This window comes from Bos indicus, chromosome 3, assembly GCF_029378745.1.
Source record: "Bos indicus isolate NIAB-ARS_2022 breed Sahiwal x Tharparkar chromosome 3, NIAB-ARS_B.indTharparkar_mat_pri_1.0, whole genome shotgun sequence".
NCBI classification, from domain to species: Eukaryota; Metazoa; Chordata; class Mammalia; order Artiodactyla; family Bovidae; genus Bos; species Bos indicus.
The window spans coordinates 34,201,145-34,219,384 of record NC_091762.1 but is presented as its reverse complement, the minus strand read 5'-3'; the positions used below and the strand labels follow the sequence as shown (position 1 = coordinate 34,219,384).

General features: G+C 56.3%; 1 protein-coding gene across 6 annotated transcripts in view; it reads left to right on the top strand.

Annotated features, from left to right (window-relative positions):
* The window catches only part of AMPD2 (adenosine monophosphate deaminase 2), a 36,261-nt gene extending 18,868 nt beyond the window's left edge, over nucleotides 1-17,393 (top strand). The window contains exons 2-19 of one of the 6 annotated variants that reach the window (XM_019956898.2): nucleotides 5,697-5,841; nucleotides 10,682-10,812; nucleotides 11,037-11,167; nucleotides 11,664-11,732; nucleotides 11,822-11,933; nucleotides 12,170-12,356; nucleotides 12,573-12,714; nucleotides 12,838-12,927; nucleotides 13,179-13,308; nucleotides 13,447-13,641; nucleotides 13,728-13,859; nucleotides 14,026-14,189; nucleotides 14,426-14,552; nucleotides 14,641-14,804; nucleotides 15,146-15,266; nucleotides 15,537-15,710; nucleotides 15,894-16,004; nucleotides 16,328-17,393. In XM_019956898.2, coding sequence (XP_019812457.1) covers nucleotides 5,832-5,841; nucleotides 10,682-10,812; nucleotides 11,037-11,167; nucleotides 11,664-11,732; nucleotides 11,822-11,933; nucleotides 12,170-12,356; nucleotides 12,573-12,714; nucleotides 12,838-12,927; nucleotides 13,179-13,308; nucleotides 13,447-13,641; nucleotides 13,728-13,859; nucleotides 14,026-14,189; nucleotides 14,426-14,552; nucleotides 14,641-14,804; nucleotides 15,146-15,266; nucleotides 15,537-15,710; nucleotides 15,894-16,004; nucleotides 16,328-16,537 — 2,400 coding nt within the window. In that variant the 5' untranslated portion in view covers nucleotides 5,697-5,831 and the 3' untranslated portion in view covers nucleotides 16,538-17,393. Of the gene's footprint in view, nucleotides 1-5,628; nucleotides 5,842-5,871; nucleotides 6,799-10,681; nucleotides 10,813-11,036; nucleotides 11,168-11,663; nucleotides 11,733-11,821; nucleotides 11,934-12,169; nucleotides 12,357-12,572; nucleotides 12,715-12,837; nucleotides 12,928-13,178; nucleotides 13,309-13,446; nucleotides 13,642-13,727; nucleotides 13,860-14,025; nucleotides 14,190-14,425; nucleotides 14,553-14,640; nucleotides 14,805-15,145; nucleotides 15,267-15,536; nucleotides 15,711-15,893; nucleotides 16,005-16,327 lie in introns of those variants that run through there. The other 5 variants (XM_019956896.2, XM_019956895.2, XM_070785963.1 and 2 more) reach the window with 5 other exon arrangements.
* Nucleotides 17,394-18,240: the final 847 nt, after the last annotated feature.

The window sequence follows — 18,240 nt, the reverse complement described above, 5'->3', positions numbered from 1 at the left end:
CTCCAGCAGATCTTCCTGATTTCGGGATTGAACTCACATCTCCTGCATTGGTGGAGAGGGTTCTTTGCCACTGAACCACCAGGGAAGCCCTGTGTTCCAGTAGTAATGCCAACCCCAGAGCCTGAGAAACCGTATTCTAAATTAACAGAGTTTGAAAAATCCTGATCTAGAACAGTGGTCTCAGCGTTTGGTATAGATTGAAATTTACCCAGAAAGCCTTTTAAAAAATACTGATTTAATGAGTCTAGAGTGCAGTCCAGGCATGAAGAGTTTAAAAATTTCCCAGGTGATTCTAACATACAGCCAATGTGGAGAGCCACTGACCTTGAAGGATTTAACTTGCTTATTCCTCTTACAGTGGAATTGTGAAGCAGTGGCCAGGTAGACTGAGAAAGTGGGAGGTAGAACCTAGGTCTCCTTGCCTGCCAGGTACTCTAAGCCATCCTTAATCATCATCTTTCTACTGCTTCTTGCCTGCATATCTGAGAAGCCCTGGGCCTTGGGCCCAGACTCTTGGGGCTGATGAAGAAGAAGGCAGCCGCCAAGGTGCCTTCCACAGTGATCATCTTTTCCCAATCAGAAATTGGCAAGTGCTTACTGAGGGAAAACAGAAGAGTCTTTGAAATTGTTACCGGCTTGGAATCTTGGCTATAAAGTTTCAGTAATTATACCTCACCAGCCCTGCCTAACCTACCCACAGTATCGACAGCCTATACCCAGGGCAGAGCTGTGCTGCAGCCTGCACTGTTCAGAGCAAGGGACCGCTGGGAGCTGGGCTAGACAGTTTACATGGTTCATCTTGGTTAACTCATGCTAACTTCAAGGTAAGTGCTCTTGTCCCCAAATTACAGACCATATAACTGCGACTTGAGGGTTAAGTATCAATAATTTGTTCAAGGTCATATAGCTTAGTAAACAGACCAGGGGATCCTTATTTCCACTGCCCCACAAAAGCAGCCACTGAAAGAATGTTGGGCAAAAAAGACAGGCAAATGCATGAGCTCAATAACGGCCGCACTTGTATTGTTAAAGGAACCACTAATTTGTTTCACAAATGGGAAAAATGTTTATGCTTGTTCCTTTTTCATCTGGATTTCCCTGGTGTCTCAGACGGTGAACAATCTGTCTGCAATGCAGGATACCTGGGTTCAGTCCTTGGGTTGGGAAAATCCCCTGGAGAAGGGAAAGGTTACCCACTCCAGGATTCTTGCCTGGAAAATCCCATGGACAGAGGAGCCTGGGGGATACAGTCTATGGGTCGCAAAGGGTCAGACATGACTGGATGACTTAACACTTTCACTTTCTTTCTCATCTACCACCTCTGCAAACTTCTGTGCTGCTTCTGCTTGTTTCCTAGCTTGCTGGGCTCTCAATGTCCACTACTAACCTGAGTAAGGGAACTCCTGTACCTCGCCTGCCCTCTTAATTGTGTAGACCTGCTGCTGTACATGGACCACCATGATGCTTCCTGTCTCCTGTCTTCAGCTCCTGTGCCTTTCCTGTGGCTCTTCTCCTTTATTATTGCATTTAGGTTTAATGTCCTGATGGAGTCAGTAAAGCATGTAGGTGCTATTCCCATTTTAGAGGTAGTGAACTGAAGCATGGAAAGGTGATCCTCATGTTAATAAACAAGTTAGAATCAGCCAGAGCTCAGGTGTCCTAGTTCATAGCCCTTATAACTGAAACAAAATTTTTATCTTCTTTAGCAACAACTTTACTGTTTGAATATTTGCATAACCAAATTATTCTGAATGAAAGGAAAAAAAATCATCATTTTCCACTTAAGTCCTGCTTTCTGAGTTAAGAGGAAATCTCAATATCTGTCTTATACCCAGTGGTAGGGATTGTGGGTAAAGCCTTATCACCCAGCTGGAGTTTGGGGGCAGGGCCATGAAGAAGGAGGAACTTCCTTCAGGACCTTACAGTCCAAAGGAAGAGATGGTATAAATTCACAGAGAAACAACATAGTTAAAGGAACACTCCAGCTAATGCTGGAGAATTCAAAGCTGTTTAAAACCTAGCCTCCATTTCTGGTAGGAAAGACAATTAAACACACATCTCACTGGCAGATGGATAAATTCTATAGTAGAAGAAGGGAGGAAAATTATAAAATAGACTTTCAGCAGAAAAGCAAAACAACAGAAATGGAGGATAGGCACTTGGAGGAGGAAAAAAGAGCATGAGAAAAAGCATGGAGACAAGAGGTACAAAGTGTGCTTGGAGAAGACTGGCAAGTTTGATGTGATGGGACTGGAGTAAAAGTGAAAAGTGCATGGAGGGAAGAGCTGGGAGATGAAACAAGGAAAAGTGAGGCTAGCCAGTGAAGGGCCTTGAATGACAAAGGTTTGGCTGAAGCTCATTGAAGACTTACAAACAAATATGGTTGGATACTGCTGCATGTTGCCATAAACAATGCTGGGTGGCTGGGTGGGGGGCTGGCTTCCGATAGAAGCTGAGAAAAAGAGCTGAACAGCTTGATTCTAGAAGGATCTAGGCATAAGGTATGGTTTGGGAAAGTGTCATGGCCAATGATCTCTTTGAGGCTGCCGGTGTTCTCTCCCAGGCCTACCATCTGCTGAGAGTGGTCTGGCCTCGGTAGGAGGCTGACATCACAAGTGAGCATCAGGCAAGAAGATAAGCAGTTCTTCAGAGATGAGTGCATTGTCAGTGAGGCCTGGGGCTCAGGGAGAGCCATTCAAGAAACCATCTTGGTTCCAGGCTAGGAGGTAAGGAAGCTTGTTTCAAGCTAAGGAAGATCTCAGAGGCTCAAAGACAACATTCGGTCCCTAACATGAAAACAGCTAGAGGTTGGAGAGAATGACTCACTCCTTCATTTCCCGAACTGTTCTAGATAGACAGTGAAATCCCACCAAGATTCTTGCTGATAATGTGTAGGTGGGGAGAATGCTGCTTAACTGTAATCAGTGCAGACTTCTAGCAGGGACAGCATACCAAAAGGCCTAGAAATAGGGAGGATTACAGGGTGAAGGGTGTGCTGTAGATAGGACTAGGGAGGGAAAGGAAGAGACTAGTGGACTGGTTAGCCTTGCCACCTACGGGCTGGTTAGGTAGGTAGGTCTGGATTAAGGGGGAGTCCTAAAAAGACCTGGTTCAATGCAAGATACCTCCCCATAAAACTATGTCAAAATTTGCATTATATCAATATAGATGACTTCCCAGGGACTTCCCAGGTGGCGCTAGTGGTAAAGAACCCGCCTACCAATGCAGGAGATATAAGAGACATGGGTTTGATCCCCGGGTTGGGAAGATCCCCTGCGGAAGGGTATGGCAACCCACTCCAGTATTCTTGCCTGGAGAATTCCATGGACAGAGGAGCCTGGCGGGCTAAAGTTCATGGGGTCACAAAGAGTCAGACAACAGAAGTGATTTAGTGCAAGCACAATATAGGTGACATTCTGCATGGTTTACCTGGTCCTTGATTTTTAAATTTTTTTTTTTTTAGATTTATTTTATTATTCATTGTTGAGAGTGCAGCAGCCTCAAAATTCTTAAAGGCTCCCAAACCAGTTTAGTCTAGGGTTAAAACACAGAAGAGTATTAAGTGAGTGGGGTGTAGAGGCTATTAGAGATTTTCATAGACTTCTGTTGCTTTCCATTTCCTTGATTATAAAAATAATGGATATGCATGGTAGACAGTTTTTAAAATGCAAGTAAACATAAAGAAGAAAATAAATATAACCCATAATTCCACCACTCACAGATAATCATTTGTTAAATTTGTTGATGTGGTTATTTTCTATGCATATGTGTCACTTAATTAGGACCATACTGTATTGTACAGATTTTTGCACCCATTTTTTCCACCCTAATTTTACATTGTAAACATTTTCACCTTATTAAGAAATTCTTCAGAACAATTTTTAATGGTTGTATTTCATTGTGTGCATATGACATAATTTAAACATTTTCCTGTTGTTGGGCTTTTAAGTTTCCAACCTTTCTATGTGATAAACATTGCAGTTATGAACAATTCTGTGCATATTTTTCTTGCAGCTTTTTTTTAAAGAACAAATTCCTGGAAGTGGAATTACTGTGTCAAATAATATGAACCTTTTTAAGACTCTTGATTATAGGTTGCCAAATGCTTTCAGAAAAATTCTACCAGTGTTTACAACCACCAGTAGGACATGTGTGTGTCCCATTTCACTATTACACCCTTGCCTGCTTTAGGACTCTTTTCCCATTAATCTTTGCCAGTTTGATGGGTTAGCATGGTTTCTCCTTGTTCTCTTTTTAGTTTTATCGATTCTTTGTGAGGTGAACTTTTCCCCCCTTGTTTACAGAGGCCTTTTTTTTTTTTTTTTTTTTAAGTTGTCCAGGGTAAAGAGCATTAGGCAGGAATCAATGGAGGCAATACCAGATTCGGGTAGAGAATAGGGTTCAGGGTCCACAATCCAGTCTGGGCGGATGGAGGAGGAGGCAGAGTTTGGGAAGGAATTTGGCTGCAGGGATGGTGAGGACTGGGAGAAGCTGGACAAACAGCATTAATACAACTGGGTTTGGGGGACAAAGGGCTCCCACAAGGTGGAGAATAGGAGAAAGACTAAGCTGCTAATACATTAGGTCCTTTCCCTCATAGGTTTCCTTTAACCCTGGTGATAGGATTCTCTGCCACTTGGGAGTAGGGGTGCTTGTTGGGTGGGGTATCTGCAGTCCCCAAAATAGCCCAACACACCTTTATAGGCTACAGGTGAATCAACTGAGTGTGTACAGGGGACCGAGGCCAAGGACACAGCAATAATAGGAAACATTGAGTGTAACTAAAGCCAGGTACTTCTGTTACTTCATTTATCCTAACAGCTTATAAAGTAGGGTCTCACACTCATTTTATAGAGGAAGTAGAAGAAGCACAGAGAAGTTAACAATATTCCCAAGGGCAGTCAGGAAGTAGGTGGAGTCTGGAATTGAACCTAGGCATTCTGGCTACAGAGCCTGAGCTCTTGACCAACAAGTACACAGATAAATGTGGGAATGGGAGCCAGAATTGCAGGGCACACCCTGCCCAGCTACGCCTGCCTGAGTAAGAAAACAGACGACCTAGAATAAGAATGCGGGGAAGGGCTTCAGCTAAAGGAGAATCCTGGGACTATAATAATAGCTATCTGTCTTTTATTGGGCACTGGCTTTTTGCCCAGCATCGTGCAAAGGTGCTTAACGTTTAATTCTCACAATAACCCCTTTGAGTGAGGTACTGCGATTACCCCATCACTTTACTGGTGAGGAAGCTGACGCACAGAAGTTACCCAAGACGCTGCCGGACGGATGCGAAGTGGCGGCGGCCCACGTGGCGCCCGGGAGAGGGAAAATGGCGGGGGCGGGGCCGCTTAGCGGGGGCGGGCCCGGGCAGGGGCGGGGCCACGGACCTGGCGGGGCCTGGGGCTGCGGAGGAGAGCGCCGTCGCTGGGGCGGCTTTGGTGGGGTCGCACCTGTTGCGTGACTTCCTCACGGTCCACCTACCGGAATCCGACCCCGAATACCGTGAAAGTGTGGAGAGAAGTCCAGACGAGTTCCGGGTCCCGCTCTGGGGAGCACGTGGCCTGCCCGCCTCCCGAGTGCCGGGCTTGGGGGTCGGGGCTCCGGGGTCTACAAGGCCAGTACAGCGGCCCAGGTCGGCAGGGGGCCCGCCTCCAACCAGCCAGCAATTTTGAAAGACTGTCTTACTTCTCCCATCTCAGTGCCAGGGCAGGGGCCCTTGGAGCCACTTGGCAGGGTCTGGACCCTAGCCCTCCTCCCCTCCCTCGTGACCGGCTTTCCAGGCGGTGCAGACCCTGGCGGACAGACTCCCTGGTTCCCCACAGGGCTCGGGCAGCATGGCCTCAGGTGAGTGTGTGCGTGTGAAGCGGGGCAGGGTCTCTGGGACAGAGAAGTGCAGTGGCCAGAGTGACAATAGGGTGGGCACTGCCTTCAGACCTAGGGAAGGCGGCCGGCTCCTGGGGAGCGGCCGGGAGAGCAGAGCCTGAGTGTGGAAAGACAAGGAACGGTCAGAAGCTATTGGGGTTGCTTTCCCAGACCCCAGAGAAAGCCCCTGCCTCCTTGCCTCCCTGTCTTCTAAGAGGGCAGCTTCTGTGGACAGTGGAATTTTCCCAAGACAGGCTCCTCCCTGGATTGGACTGGGATTCTCAGTTCTACCCCATCCTCCCAGAACTGAACCACCTGGGCCGGAGGTTCAGATAAGGAAAAAAGGGGATTCTGCCCCAGAGGGGCTGTGTTTTCACGGAGTCCGCTGACCCTGAAAGAAATGTGTTCTGAGCCTGGGGTACCTGCGCTGGATCCCTCTCTCTATTATTATCTTTTTTCTCCCAGGCTGGCTGGACCAGTTAGCTTGAACTTTGACTTTCTTGCTCCAGAGCCCTGGCTCATAGCGGGGTTAGTAGGGTGCTTGGGGCTGGCCCATCCCCATTCTGTTTCCTCATCTCTACCCCCTCAGGCCCAGTTACCATCAGTCGAGTCACTCCAGGGATTGAGAAAGGGAGGGATAAGGGGCAGGGATGGAGGCCGCCCCTTCCTGAGGTTGCCTAGACAACATCAGAAATCGTGGCCAGGGCCTCTTCCGCCTGCGGGGCCTCTGCTTCCTGCATCAGTCACTCCCGCTGGGGGCGGGGCGGAGGAAGGGGTTGGATGTGGCAGAGCCAAGCCCAGCTGGTGCAGCTCAGACTACCCCCGCGGGCTCCGCGGCAGCCTGAGCCATGGCATCTTATTCATCTGGCCCCAGCAATCCCAAGGCCAAATATCCCTTTAAGAAGCGGGCCAGCCTCCAGGTTTCCTTTGCAGTACCAGGTGAGTGTATGCCTCCTGTCCTCAGTCTGGCCCTGCTCCCCATCCTCACCTCTTAGGGGGCCACGGGTCCCCTAACGAGGGGGACTTCTCTTACGCCTTCTCGGCAGTGATGCCCCTTGTCCTCTTCCCAGGGACAGCTGGCTTGGGAGGCGGTTTGGGGACGGAGGTGGGGTGCAGAGTGACTGGTTTCCGTGTCAGGGATGCGGTCCTCTGTAATGAGGAGTGGGCGTGGGTGTGGGTGCAGCGAGAGTGTACTTGCACACGTGTCCGTGTGTGGCTGTGCTAAGATTGTTTGCATGTGGAGTGTGTGTGGAGTGGGGGATGTGTGGGACTGACTGGTTTGCGGACTGGCCACACTGCTGGCGGCTGTGTGGTTACCAGGCAGACTCGGGCTGTCCTCCTGAGGTTAGTTTCTCTTTCCAGGATCCCAGATCTTGAACCCTCTTACTGGGCGTCTGACATTAGGGCACACTTAACTGCTGTGGGCATCCAGGAGCTGAGGGCTCAGCTGTATCTATTGTTTGCAGTTTGTTCATTTCTGGTCTGTCTTGCGAGCTTCCTCGGAAGTGTGGGGTGCCCTTGGGCCGAGCCAGTGTTGGGGCTCAGGCTGGGGCTGCTGCCTGCCTGCATGTGCTCCTGCACCCTTTGGTTCGGCTCCCACTCCAGTAGACATCTCTGCACCATTTGGAGCTGGCAGCATGGTGCAGCTTTGCCCATCTTCCTGAGGGCTCCACTGCCCAGATATGTGTTTGCTGAGGGAATCTACCTGCTGTCTGCTGGTCTCAGGCCTGTGGCTAAGGGAAGCCCACCCCTACTTTGATGACCAGGTCAAGCCGGTGTTCCCCATCCCTCCAGCAGCTGTCTGTACTACCTTCTGTTTTTCTTATGCTCCTGAAGATGGTGGCCTGAGTTCTGTATTGGCCCGAGGGGCTCTGTTCTCTGTGCCCAGGTCTGTGCCCCCACAGCGTGTGTCCCCTGAGGCTAGATTTGTCCACATTCGGGTGGTCGCATGGTGGGAGCAGCTGATACTTGTAGGTCAAAGCCTGGAGTAGTCTCTGCCTACTGGGGCAGCCTTGGTAGTGAGTGAGGGGCTCTGGTCAAGTGCGTAGACAGGTTGGCAAGAATCTTGGAGTTAATGGGAATGGCTAGGGCATAGCCCCCTATGACTTTTGGCCACCTCTCCCACGCTGTGTGTGTGTGTGTGTGTGTGTGTGTGTGTGTGTGTGTGTGTGGTGTGTGTATGGTGCTGTGGCACAGACCCTGGGAGAAAGTGACCAGTAGGTGACTGGTCCTCAGGGAGTGGTGGTTACTGCCTGTGTGTCACCTTTAGTGAGCCCTGGCAGTCCTTTATGGTGGCCCAACAGGCTGAGGGGATGGTGCTGCTTGCTAGGACCTGTCCGGACCAGCGTTTCTGAGGAGGCCCTGGGTCACCCTGCTAGGGGAGGTGGTTGAGATCAGGGCCTCTGTGTCAGTTCTGCTGACTTGATACAGACCAGTCCTGGGGGTCTGCGGCTGGCCTCTCTGGAGGGGTTAGAAAAGGGGAGGATTGGGTAGGATCAGGGTTCTTGGGCGGAATACAAGAACCTTAGGCTGTGCCTTAAACTCTGAGGGCCGAGCCAGTGCCCATCTTTTCTTCCTTTTTCTGCTCTGCTCTCTTCCAAGTCAGAGATAGTGTCCCCACCCCACCCATTCTGTTCCCTTCACGCCCAGTCCTGTGTGCCTCTCTGATCTGGAACTCGAAGCTCCACCCACCCCCAGTGGGTGGGACTGCATGTGGGAAGTGTTTGGAGGGTCCCAGGAGTTCCTAATCACAGATGATGGGGCTTTCCAGAATGCTTGCAGAGCCGTATCTCTGTGTGCCTTATGGTAGCTGTGGCTAGGCAGGGCAGGACCCCTTATCACCCCATTGTAGGCAGACTTGAAGCCTCCAGATGGTAGAGACTCACCAGTAATTGGGAACAGAGTCAAACTTAAGTCCTCCAAATTCTAGCCCTATGTCTGAACCTCTCTTCCCAGGCGTTTTATCCCCGACAATAGGCTTGGAGAAGAGTTGGAGGTCTAGGGGGCTGTGAACTGGTCTCTGGGGCAGCAGGGAAGCTCCATACACTGGTTGCTCCGTGGACTAAGTGTCTACCCCTGGTGCCAGCCAGCACATCTCCCCTGCAGAGGCCCCATCTCTCCCAAGGGACCCTATAGTCAGGGGCCCAGAGGACAGTGGTGAGCAAAACAAGGCCACTGGGCAGAGGGAGCTGACCTAGGGGTGTTGGGGTGTGGAGCCCAGGAGGGCTGCTACCCTATCCTGCCCTTTGGTCAGCCAGGCCCTGCATGCTGTCCCCTAGGGCACTGCATTTTAAGGGGGCTTGTCCCTTCCCTGCCAGCCCACCCTGCCCATATCAGTCTGCTCTGCTCCTCCCCCTTGGGCGCCCCACTTTGGGCTGGGCCCTGGCACTGTAGAGGTTAAGGCCCTGTTCAGTTTGGGGGTTTCTCTTATCTCCCAGCTGTGCTACTCCTTCCCTTGATTTCTGAGCTCCCCTGAGCTTCCCCAGCCCCCTGCTTGCCAGCATCCCAGGGTCTCCCCTGCACACAGCTGCACTTGGTACAGCCCGTGCCGGCCCCTGAGCTGTCCTGGGGGACTGGCTGCAGCTCCACTCAGCAAACAGGCGGGCGAGGGGCACAGGGCTGCTGGCCGGCGCTGCCTGACTCTGCAGGTAGGACCCAGGCAGGCAGCAGGGTTTCTGTGTGGGGGGCTAGATCCTAGATCTGAGACAGATACCCCCTCTTCTTTTTGTCCAGCTGTGGGACAGGACTCAGGTTTTTGGGAAGCAGCCTGGAGACTTCAAAGCGTGCCACCTGGGTAGAGCTTCCAGTCCATCCCTGAGCCACAGTGGGGAGGGGAAAGGAGGGTGCTGAAGGGGAGCACCCCAGAGCTGGCTGGAGAGCTTCCTGCTGGGGAGGGTGGCTTGGGGAGCCCAGGGAGGGTTCTTGGGAGTGGGCTGGGAGCTCAGGCAGCCTCTCTAGACTCTTCAGCTTCAAGGTCTTTAGTGCCAGCCTCCTGTGGAAGCTGAGGAATCCTTCCCTCTGTGGAGAGAGACTCCGGCTGCCGATCCTCCCTTCCCCAGGCCCTCCCCAGGGCCTCCGGCCCAGATCCCGGGGCCTCTGAGTGGCGCAGACTGTTTGTGGCAGCTCCCTTTGGAGGGGCAGCCAGCAGTGGGAGGGGCAGGCTGAGGCCAGGCCACATCTTGGCAGTCCTGGGGTCCTGGGGGAGAGGGCAGGCCTCCCAGGAGGAGGTCAGGGTCCTGCTCCCAAGCAAGTCCTCCACTTCCTCTCCTCCTCTTCCCTCGGGGGCTGGTCCCCAGGCCAGAGCCGAGTGGCAGCTGTGCTCCCCCAGGCTCTGTAGGTCTAGGTCAGCCTGCCCTCGAGGGGCCGTCTGCTCATCCAGAGGCAGGTCTGACCCTGGACTGTCTGCCATGGAAGCTGTGCGCCGGGCTTCGCTGGTGTGGATGAGCGCCTGGAGAGAGAGAGAGTGTGAGAGTGTGCATATGTGTGCATGGATACGTGGGTGCTGCCTGTAGCAGGCACTCACCTGGAGGTTCTCTCACAGCCCGATGGAGTGGCCCCTAGTCCAGGATCCAGAGTTTTATTCCTGGGGTGAATGAGTCCGTTTGTTGTAGGGGCAGACTCTTAGCCCCACCCCTGAACCTGGAATGGGTGAGGGGTCCCCGGGCCAGACTGCAGGTGAGGTCCACGGGTAGGCTCACGCCTCAGCCTCTGAGCGGGGCTGGCCTCTCTCTGGGGCTGCCCTGGGGTCATGCCAGGGCCCAGGGCTTCCAGTGCACTCAGGCCCTGGCCCTCACCCTCTGACCCCACATCACTGTCTCCACAGAGGCTCGGGGTGGGCTGGGGGCCCCTCCGCTACAGTCTGCCCGATCCCTGCCAGGCCCTGCCCCCTGCCTCAAGCACTTCCCGCTCGACCTGCGCACGTCCATGGATGGCAAATGCAAGGAGATCGCCGAGGTATCGCTTGGCACCACCCCCTGCGTTTCCCCCACTCACCCCGGTCGCTGCCTCCACGCCTGGTCCCTGCTCCCTGCACCCCTCCACCTCAGCTGTCCCCTTACTTTATATTTGGCTCTGCCCTGATCCCTAGGTGGTCCCAGGTACCCCCAGCCCCTGTCCCCTCCCTGCATCCCTGGACCCTGACGGCTCGGCCACACTGACCCTGACTTCCCTCCCACCAGGAGCTGTTCAGCCGCTCCCTGGCTGAAAGTGAGCTCCGCAGCGCCCCTTACGAGTTCCCGGAGGAGAGCCCCATCGAGCAGCTGGAGGAGCGGAGGCAGCGCCTGGAGCGGCAGATCAGCCAGGATGTCAAGTGAGCCCCCAGCTGCAGAGCCAGGCGGCCACAGGGCGGGGGCTTGGCCAAGCCGCTGCAGGGTGTGGGGTCACAGCCAGGCGGCGGCTATGGGGTTGTGGGGAGGGGCACAGGGCAGTCCGCCCAGCATCCCTCTGTTTGCTCCTGGGCACTTGCAGAGCCCCGTCGTTGTTCTCTTACAACCAGTCCTGCCCCTGGGCCACCCCTGGGAGGTGGCACAGAGTAGTGTGGTGTTTAGACATAGGCTTTGGGGTCAGGCTGCTGGGCTCTGCCCGGTTCAGCCTTCTGCCCACCAGTGTGTCCGGGAACATGTTGCTTAACTTCTGGGTGTGTTTTCTCATCTCTGACGTGGGGCGAGAGCAGCCTGCGTGGCCCAGGGTTCTTCAGCCCTGTGAGGGCCACACATGACAACATGCGCACGGCACCTCAGACGGTGCAGGGCCCTGGCTAGGAACACGGGCCTCATCATGGGCCCGCCCTCTCCTCTCACCTCCAGGCTGGAGCCGGACATCCTGCTTCGGGCCAAGCAAGATTTCCTGAAGACTGACAGTGACTCAGACTTCCAGTGAGGAGGGCAGAGGGGCACAGGGGCTGCGGGGCTGGGGCCTGTCCCTCTGCTGCTTCCAGCCCCTCTCTTGTCCTCCCCACTTGTAGGCTCTACAAGGAGAAGGGTGAGGGGCAGGGTGACCGGGGCCTGTGGGAGCGCGACGCGGTGCTGGAGCGGGAGTTTCAGCGGGTGACCATCTCTGGGGAGGAGAAGTGTGGGGTGAGTGTCCCCGTCCTTGCATCCTGCTGGGCTCCCCAAGTCTGGGCTATGGGGATAGAGGCTAGAGGGGCTGTTTCTCTTTCTAAAAGCTGGAGAGGCAGAGGCTGTGGTTGGGAGCTAGTCACCCTGTTGAGCATAGAATGGTCTGAGTGTTTCTGGGGTACGGGCCTCAGGAAGGAGGTGAGAGCAGGCTGGGTCTGGGACCGAGGAGAGCGCGTCCACATCTCTGTCTCTAGGTGCCCTTCACAGACCTGCTGGATGCAGCCAAGAGCGTGGTGCGGGCGCTGTTCATCCGGGAGAAGTACATGGCCCTGTCGCTGCAGAGCTTCTGCCCTACCACCCGCCGGTACCTGCAGCAGCTGGCTGAGAAGCCCCTGGAGACACGCACCTACGAGCAGGGCCCCGACACCCCCGTGTCCGCTGGTGGGACCCCCCATCCCTGTCCTACTCCGTGTGCCCTGGCATCCCAGCCACCCTGAGCCGTGTGCCCAGGAACCTCAGCCTGCCTCCTTCTTCCCAGCCTCTTGGCACACAGGGCGGCGAGGCAGGGGCAGGAGCTGTCCTGCTGGGGCCTCTGGGCCGGGAAGCAGGTGGCCTGGAAGAGCCCTGGCCCTGACTCCACCCTCCTCACCCCTGCAGATGCCCCGGTGCACCCACCAGTGCTGGAGCAGCACCCCTATGAGCGCTGTGAGCCGAGCACCATGCCCGCGGACCTGGGCTTGGGCCTGCGCATGGTGCGGGGCGTGGTTCATGTGTACACCCGCAGGGAACCTGATGAGCAGTAAGAGGGGTGTGGGGTGTGCTGGGGGCCGTGGAGGGGCAGAGACTAAGGGGATGGCATTGGCTCAGGAGGGCCCACAGGGGCTCCTGGCTTGCTCTCACCGAAGCTCCCCTTACACACCAGCTGCTCAGAGGTGGAGCTGCCATATCCCGACCTGCAGGAATTTGTGGCAGATGTCAATGTGCTGATGGCTCTGATCATCAATGGACCCATGTGAGTCCGCGCCTGTCCCAGACACTCGGCTCCTCTCCCAGCTCAGATTTTTCCAGTCTGGCCCCTGACACCTGTCACCCAGTCTCACCCTTTCATAGTCCCTGAGTCCTAGACGTCCTCCATCTTCGGCTGCTGTCCCCTTGGCAGCCCCATTCCTGACCCTCTGGCTCCCGCCCTCGTCTCTGCCACCCAGGCCCTCCCGGGTGCCTCCCTGCATGCCTGAGCCCCTGCCTGGTTCTTCTCCTGCCCAGAAAGTCATTCTGTTACCGCCGGCTCCAGTACCTGAGCTCCAAGTTCCAGATGCATGTGCTGCTCAACGAAATGAAGGAGCTGGCCGCGCAGAAGAAGGTGCCACACCGAGATTTCTACAACATCCGCAAGGTGGGCCCTCCCACCCAACTGACCCAGCGCCCCTGCCCAGCCTCCCCCTCCACGGTCTGCCCGCCTCCCCAGCATCCAGTTTGGAGAGTCCTCCCGCATCCCACCGCCCAGGCCCCAGCAGTCCCCATTCCATCGCAGGTGGACACACACATCCATGCCTCATCCTGCATGAACCAGAAGCATCTGCTGCGCTTCATCAAACGGGCGATGAAGCGGCACCTGGAGGAGATCGTGCACGTGGAGCAGGGTCGTGAGCAGACGCTACGGGAAGTCTTCGAGAGCATGAACCTCACGGCCTACGACCTGAGTGTGGACACGCTCGACGTGCATGCGGTCTGTCCACGGCACGGGGGCTGAGAGGCTGGGCTGGTGTGCAGGCTGGGGTTCAGGGGTGACCTGGGCTGGCCTTTCTCCCCCAGGACAGAAACACCTTCCATCGCTTTGACAAGTTCAATGCCAAATACAACCCCATTGGGGAGTCCGTCCTCCGAGAGATCTTCATCAAGACGGACAACAGGGTTTCTGGGAAGTACTTTGCTCACATCATCAAGGTGAGGAGGAGGGCAGCCCTCCCTGACTGAGTGAGAGCCTGGGTGGATGGGGGTTTGTGGGGTGGGTGAGAGGCGTGAAGAGGTCAGACGGAGCGTGCCTCGTGGGCACAGGGACAGGGATGAGGGAGAAGCCTGAGGGTGACAGTTGCCCACACATGCTGCTCAGGAGGTGATGTCCGACCTGGAGGAGAGCAAATACCAGAACGCGGAGCTGCGGCTCTCCATCTACGGGCGCTCAAGGGACGAGTGGGACAAGCTAGCACGCTGGGCCGTCACGCACCGTGTCCACTCCCCCAACGTGCGCTGGCTCGTGCAGGTGCCCCGCCTCTTGTGAGTGTCCCTAGGCGTGGGAGGGAACGTGGGGGGCAGAGGTCATGGGGCCAGGGCTGGCCTCCTGCCCTCTGGGATGGCTGAGCCTCCCCCATCCCAGCCGAGCCCTTGGAACAGGAGGGAGCCCTGGCTCCACTCACGGTCTCTCCAGCTCCTCTCACTCAGTATGGCTCAGAAGTGCTTCTGTGGTTCTGCCCTGACCTGCGCACATCCGTGTACCTACATCTTGTCTGCAGCGATGTGTACCGGACCAAGGGCCAGCTGGCCAACTTCCAGGAGATGCTGGAGAACATCTTCCTGCCATTGTTCGAGGCCACCATCCACCCTGCCAGCCACCCGGAGCTGCATCTCTTCCTGGAGCATGTGAGGGGGTGGCCTGGGTCTGGGTGTGGGGAAGACACTGCCTCAGGCCCGGCTGTAGCTCTGGGCCTGACCCAGCGTCCTGGGCCAGGTGGACGGCTTTGACAGTGTGGATGATGAGTCTAAGCCCGAGAACCATGTCTTCAACCTGGAGAGCCCACTCCCTGAGGCTTGGGTGGAGGAGGACAACCCGCCCTACGCCTACTACCTGTACTACACCTTCGCCAACATGGCCATGCTGAACCACCTTCGCAGGTGCCTGCCCTGGGCTCCGCAGGTGCTCCCAGCCCCTGGGAGGGGGTGGGCAGCAGGCCCCGGTGCACCCGCCTGGCGTCTCTACCCGCATGGCTAGCTCTCAGTCATCAGGCCTTGCTCCGGGCCTGCCCTGGGGCCTGCTGGGGCCACCTGACCCACCTCTTACCCCCAGTCTTGGATCTGATGGGTTGTTTCTCTGCCCCTGGGGCTCTGTAGTTCAACCCTCACAGCCAAGAACCTACTGCTGACCCCTGGTCCTCGGCCCACAGAGTCACTGGGTTGGGGCTTAGGAGCCTGAGCGCACCAGGCTTGGGACCCAATGCTGTCTTCTGGCCCCCCAGACAGAGGGGCTTCCATACGTTCGTGCTGAGGCCACACTGCGGGGAGGCGGGGCCCATCCACCACCTGGTGTCGGCCTTCATGCTGGCTGAGAACATCTCACACGGGCTGCTTCTGCGCAAGGTCAGGCTCTGCACCCCTGCCTCCCCCGTCCCAGAGGCTCCCCTCCTCCCTGTCTATCAGGCCTCTTCAGCAGCTGATCCTCTCCTCACCCACCCCCAGCTGGGACCCCAGCCTCCACACCAAGGCCCCAATTCAGAACCTGGCTGTAACCGACCCTCTGCAACTGCTGCCCAGCCTGGACTGCCCTCCAACCTGCACTGTGGCCTGTACCCCCCAGAACCAGGTGTCCTCCCCAACCTGACAGGCCCACCCTCCCTGTCGCCCACCCAGGCCCCGGTCCTACAGTACCTGTATTACCTGGCCCAGGTTGGCATCGCCATGTCCCCGCTCAGCAACAACAGCCTCTTCCTCAGCTACCACCGGAACCCGCTCCCCGAGTACCTGTCCCGCGGCCTCATGGTCTCGCTGTCCACGGACGATCCCCTGCAGTTCCATTTCACCAAGGTCAGCGCCGGGTAGGCAGCCAGGCAGGCGGGTGTCCTGGGGCACAAAGGCCCCCTGAACTGAGGGGCCTCGGGGCTGGTGCTGCCCTCTGCTGGTGGAGCGCGGTGTGCCTCGTGGTCAGCCCCCGGGACGGGTGGGCAGCAGGCCCCGGTGTACCTGCCTGAGGGAACCTGGCCCCTGCAGGAGCCGCTGATGGAGGAGTATAGCATCGCCACCCAGGTGTGGAAGCTCAGCTCCTGTGACATGTGCGAGCTGGCACGCAACAGTGTGCTCATGAGTGGCTTCTCCCACAAGGTACCCACCCCCTCGCCATCCCTCTCCTCCCCCGCTCTGCATTTGGGAAGGTCCTGGGGGTGCTGGGCTCGGAGGTGAAGAATCTGCCCGCAATGTAGGAGACTCGAGTTCAGTCCCTGGGTTGGGAAGATTACCTGGAGGAGCAAATGGCAACCCACTCCAGGATTCTTGCTTGGGAAATCCCATGGACAGAGGAGCCTAGCGGGCTACAGTCCATGGGATCACACAGTCAGACATGACCAAGTGACTAACACACACAGACACGCAGGGCTGCTGGCCCCTCAGAGCAAGCTGCAGCCCTGCCCCTTACCCTGCCCCTCCAGGTGAAGAGCCACTGGCTGGGACCCAACTATACCAAGGAGGGCCCTGAGGGCAATGACATCCGCCGCACGAACGTGCCGGACATCCGCGTGGGCTACCGCCACGAGACCCTGTGCCAGGAGCTGGCGCTCATCACGCAGGCCGTGCAGAGCGAGATGCTGGAGACCATCCCGGAGGAGGGGGGCATCACCATGAGCCCTGGGCCTCAGTGAGCCCGGCCCCTGCAGTGCCCTTCATCTCGGCACCTTGCCCACGCTCTGTCTGCAGACCCCTCCCAGCCTGTTCTGGTCTCTGCATGTGTCGTCCTTCCTTGTTCTGTCTTGCATGTTTCTACCTGTGCCTGTCCCTGTGCCGCCCCGGGGCAAGTGGAGCCGCTTTGCCCTCGTCTTGGCTCATATGGCACCTGAGGGCCCAGGTTTGAGGTCTGCCCCACCGGAAGCTCTGTCCCAGGATCCTCTGAAGCCTGACCGGTCCTTTGGGCATCTGAGAGCTCGGGATGGTTGTGGGGGGCTGGCCCCTCTAACCCTTGGGGTCCTGCTTGGGCAAATTCAGCCTTTGACTGGAGCTTGAATTTAGGCCCCCGTCTTGTTTATGTGGCCGGAGAGGCAGTCAGGTGTGGCCTGTACATGTATGTTGTTGTGGGCATGGGCTGCCTGGGATCTGTGAGCTCCCCCAGCTCCTTGGCAGGTAGGGTTGGCTGAGTCCCAGCTTTGGCTTCCTGGACTCAGGCCCTGGAGGTGCTGGACCACCGCCTCTGCCAAGTCACTGCCCAGCAGCTTTCTCTGTCCTTTTCTGGTCTGTGTGCTCCTCTGGTGTCAGCTTCTGGTGCCTCTGTGGGAGGGGGCAGCCGCCCTGTGCTGTGTCCGGGGCCCTTGTAGCAGGAGGGTCCCGGATCTGCCACCGGCCCTGAGGGTAGTAACCCCACTGTGATCCCCAGAGTTTTGACCTCACCTGGATCCCCCCTGGTCCCCTGTGTTGTGATCTGGACTGAGGTCTTTGCTGTGAAATGCAGTGTTTCATACAACCCCATCTTTCCTAGTGCATGAGAAATAAAGATTATTTAAGTAATGAGGCAGGTGGAGTCTCTGTTGGGAGAGGGAGAGCCGTGCTGGACGGTGGCTGAGGTCAGATCCAGGAGCATTGTGGATGGAGGGACAGCAAGTTCTGAGGGGAACGAATGGACTTGACTGTTTATGCATGTGGAAACTGACAGAGGAAGCGAGGTGGGAGGAGAGGCCCACCAGGGACCCAACTGCTGCCCCTAGGCCCTCATCCAGCTCGGCCCACCCCCTCGGAAGTGGACAGTTGGCTCCAGGTCTGGGGCACATCCATATCACATCATTTTGGGGAGTAGCATCCCCTTTCCACTTTCTCCATCCTCCTCCCTCTCAGCCTCTGGTAGATGTGGGAATATGTGCTTACATGCAACCCTGAGGCCAGTGGTTCTGCAACTCCAGGAGCATCAGGTTCTTCTGGGGAGCTTGTTTAAAATGCCATTTCCAGGTCCTGCCCTCAGAGACTCTGAGTCAGTAGGTGGGAGGCATAGTGCAGAAATCTGCCTGTTCCCAGCAGATTCTCTTGCAAAGAGTTGGAGCAAGCCTGTGCTTTCTGAATGCAGACTTAAAGCAACTTGGCTTCAGTCCCATGGTTAATGCATGGTTTTTGGGACCACCTCCTTGGGCACAGAGGTTGCTGGAGTCTGTTGTTCATGTAAGGAGGAGAGTAGGGTTTTGGGTTGGTGATAGAGAAGCTGTTTCCTGCTGCTGCTGCCGAGTGGGGAGAAAGACGCGTTGTTCATTCTCTTCTGACTCAATTAGCCCTGGAACAGCATGAGCCTGTGTGACTGAGGGCCTGGTGAGGGAGCAGGAGGCTGGCTTCCCTACTCTCCGTCAGCCTGCCCCTCTCCAGCTCCATC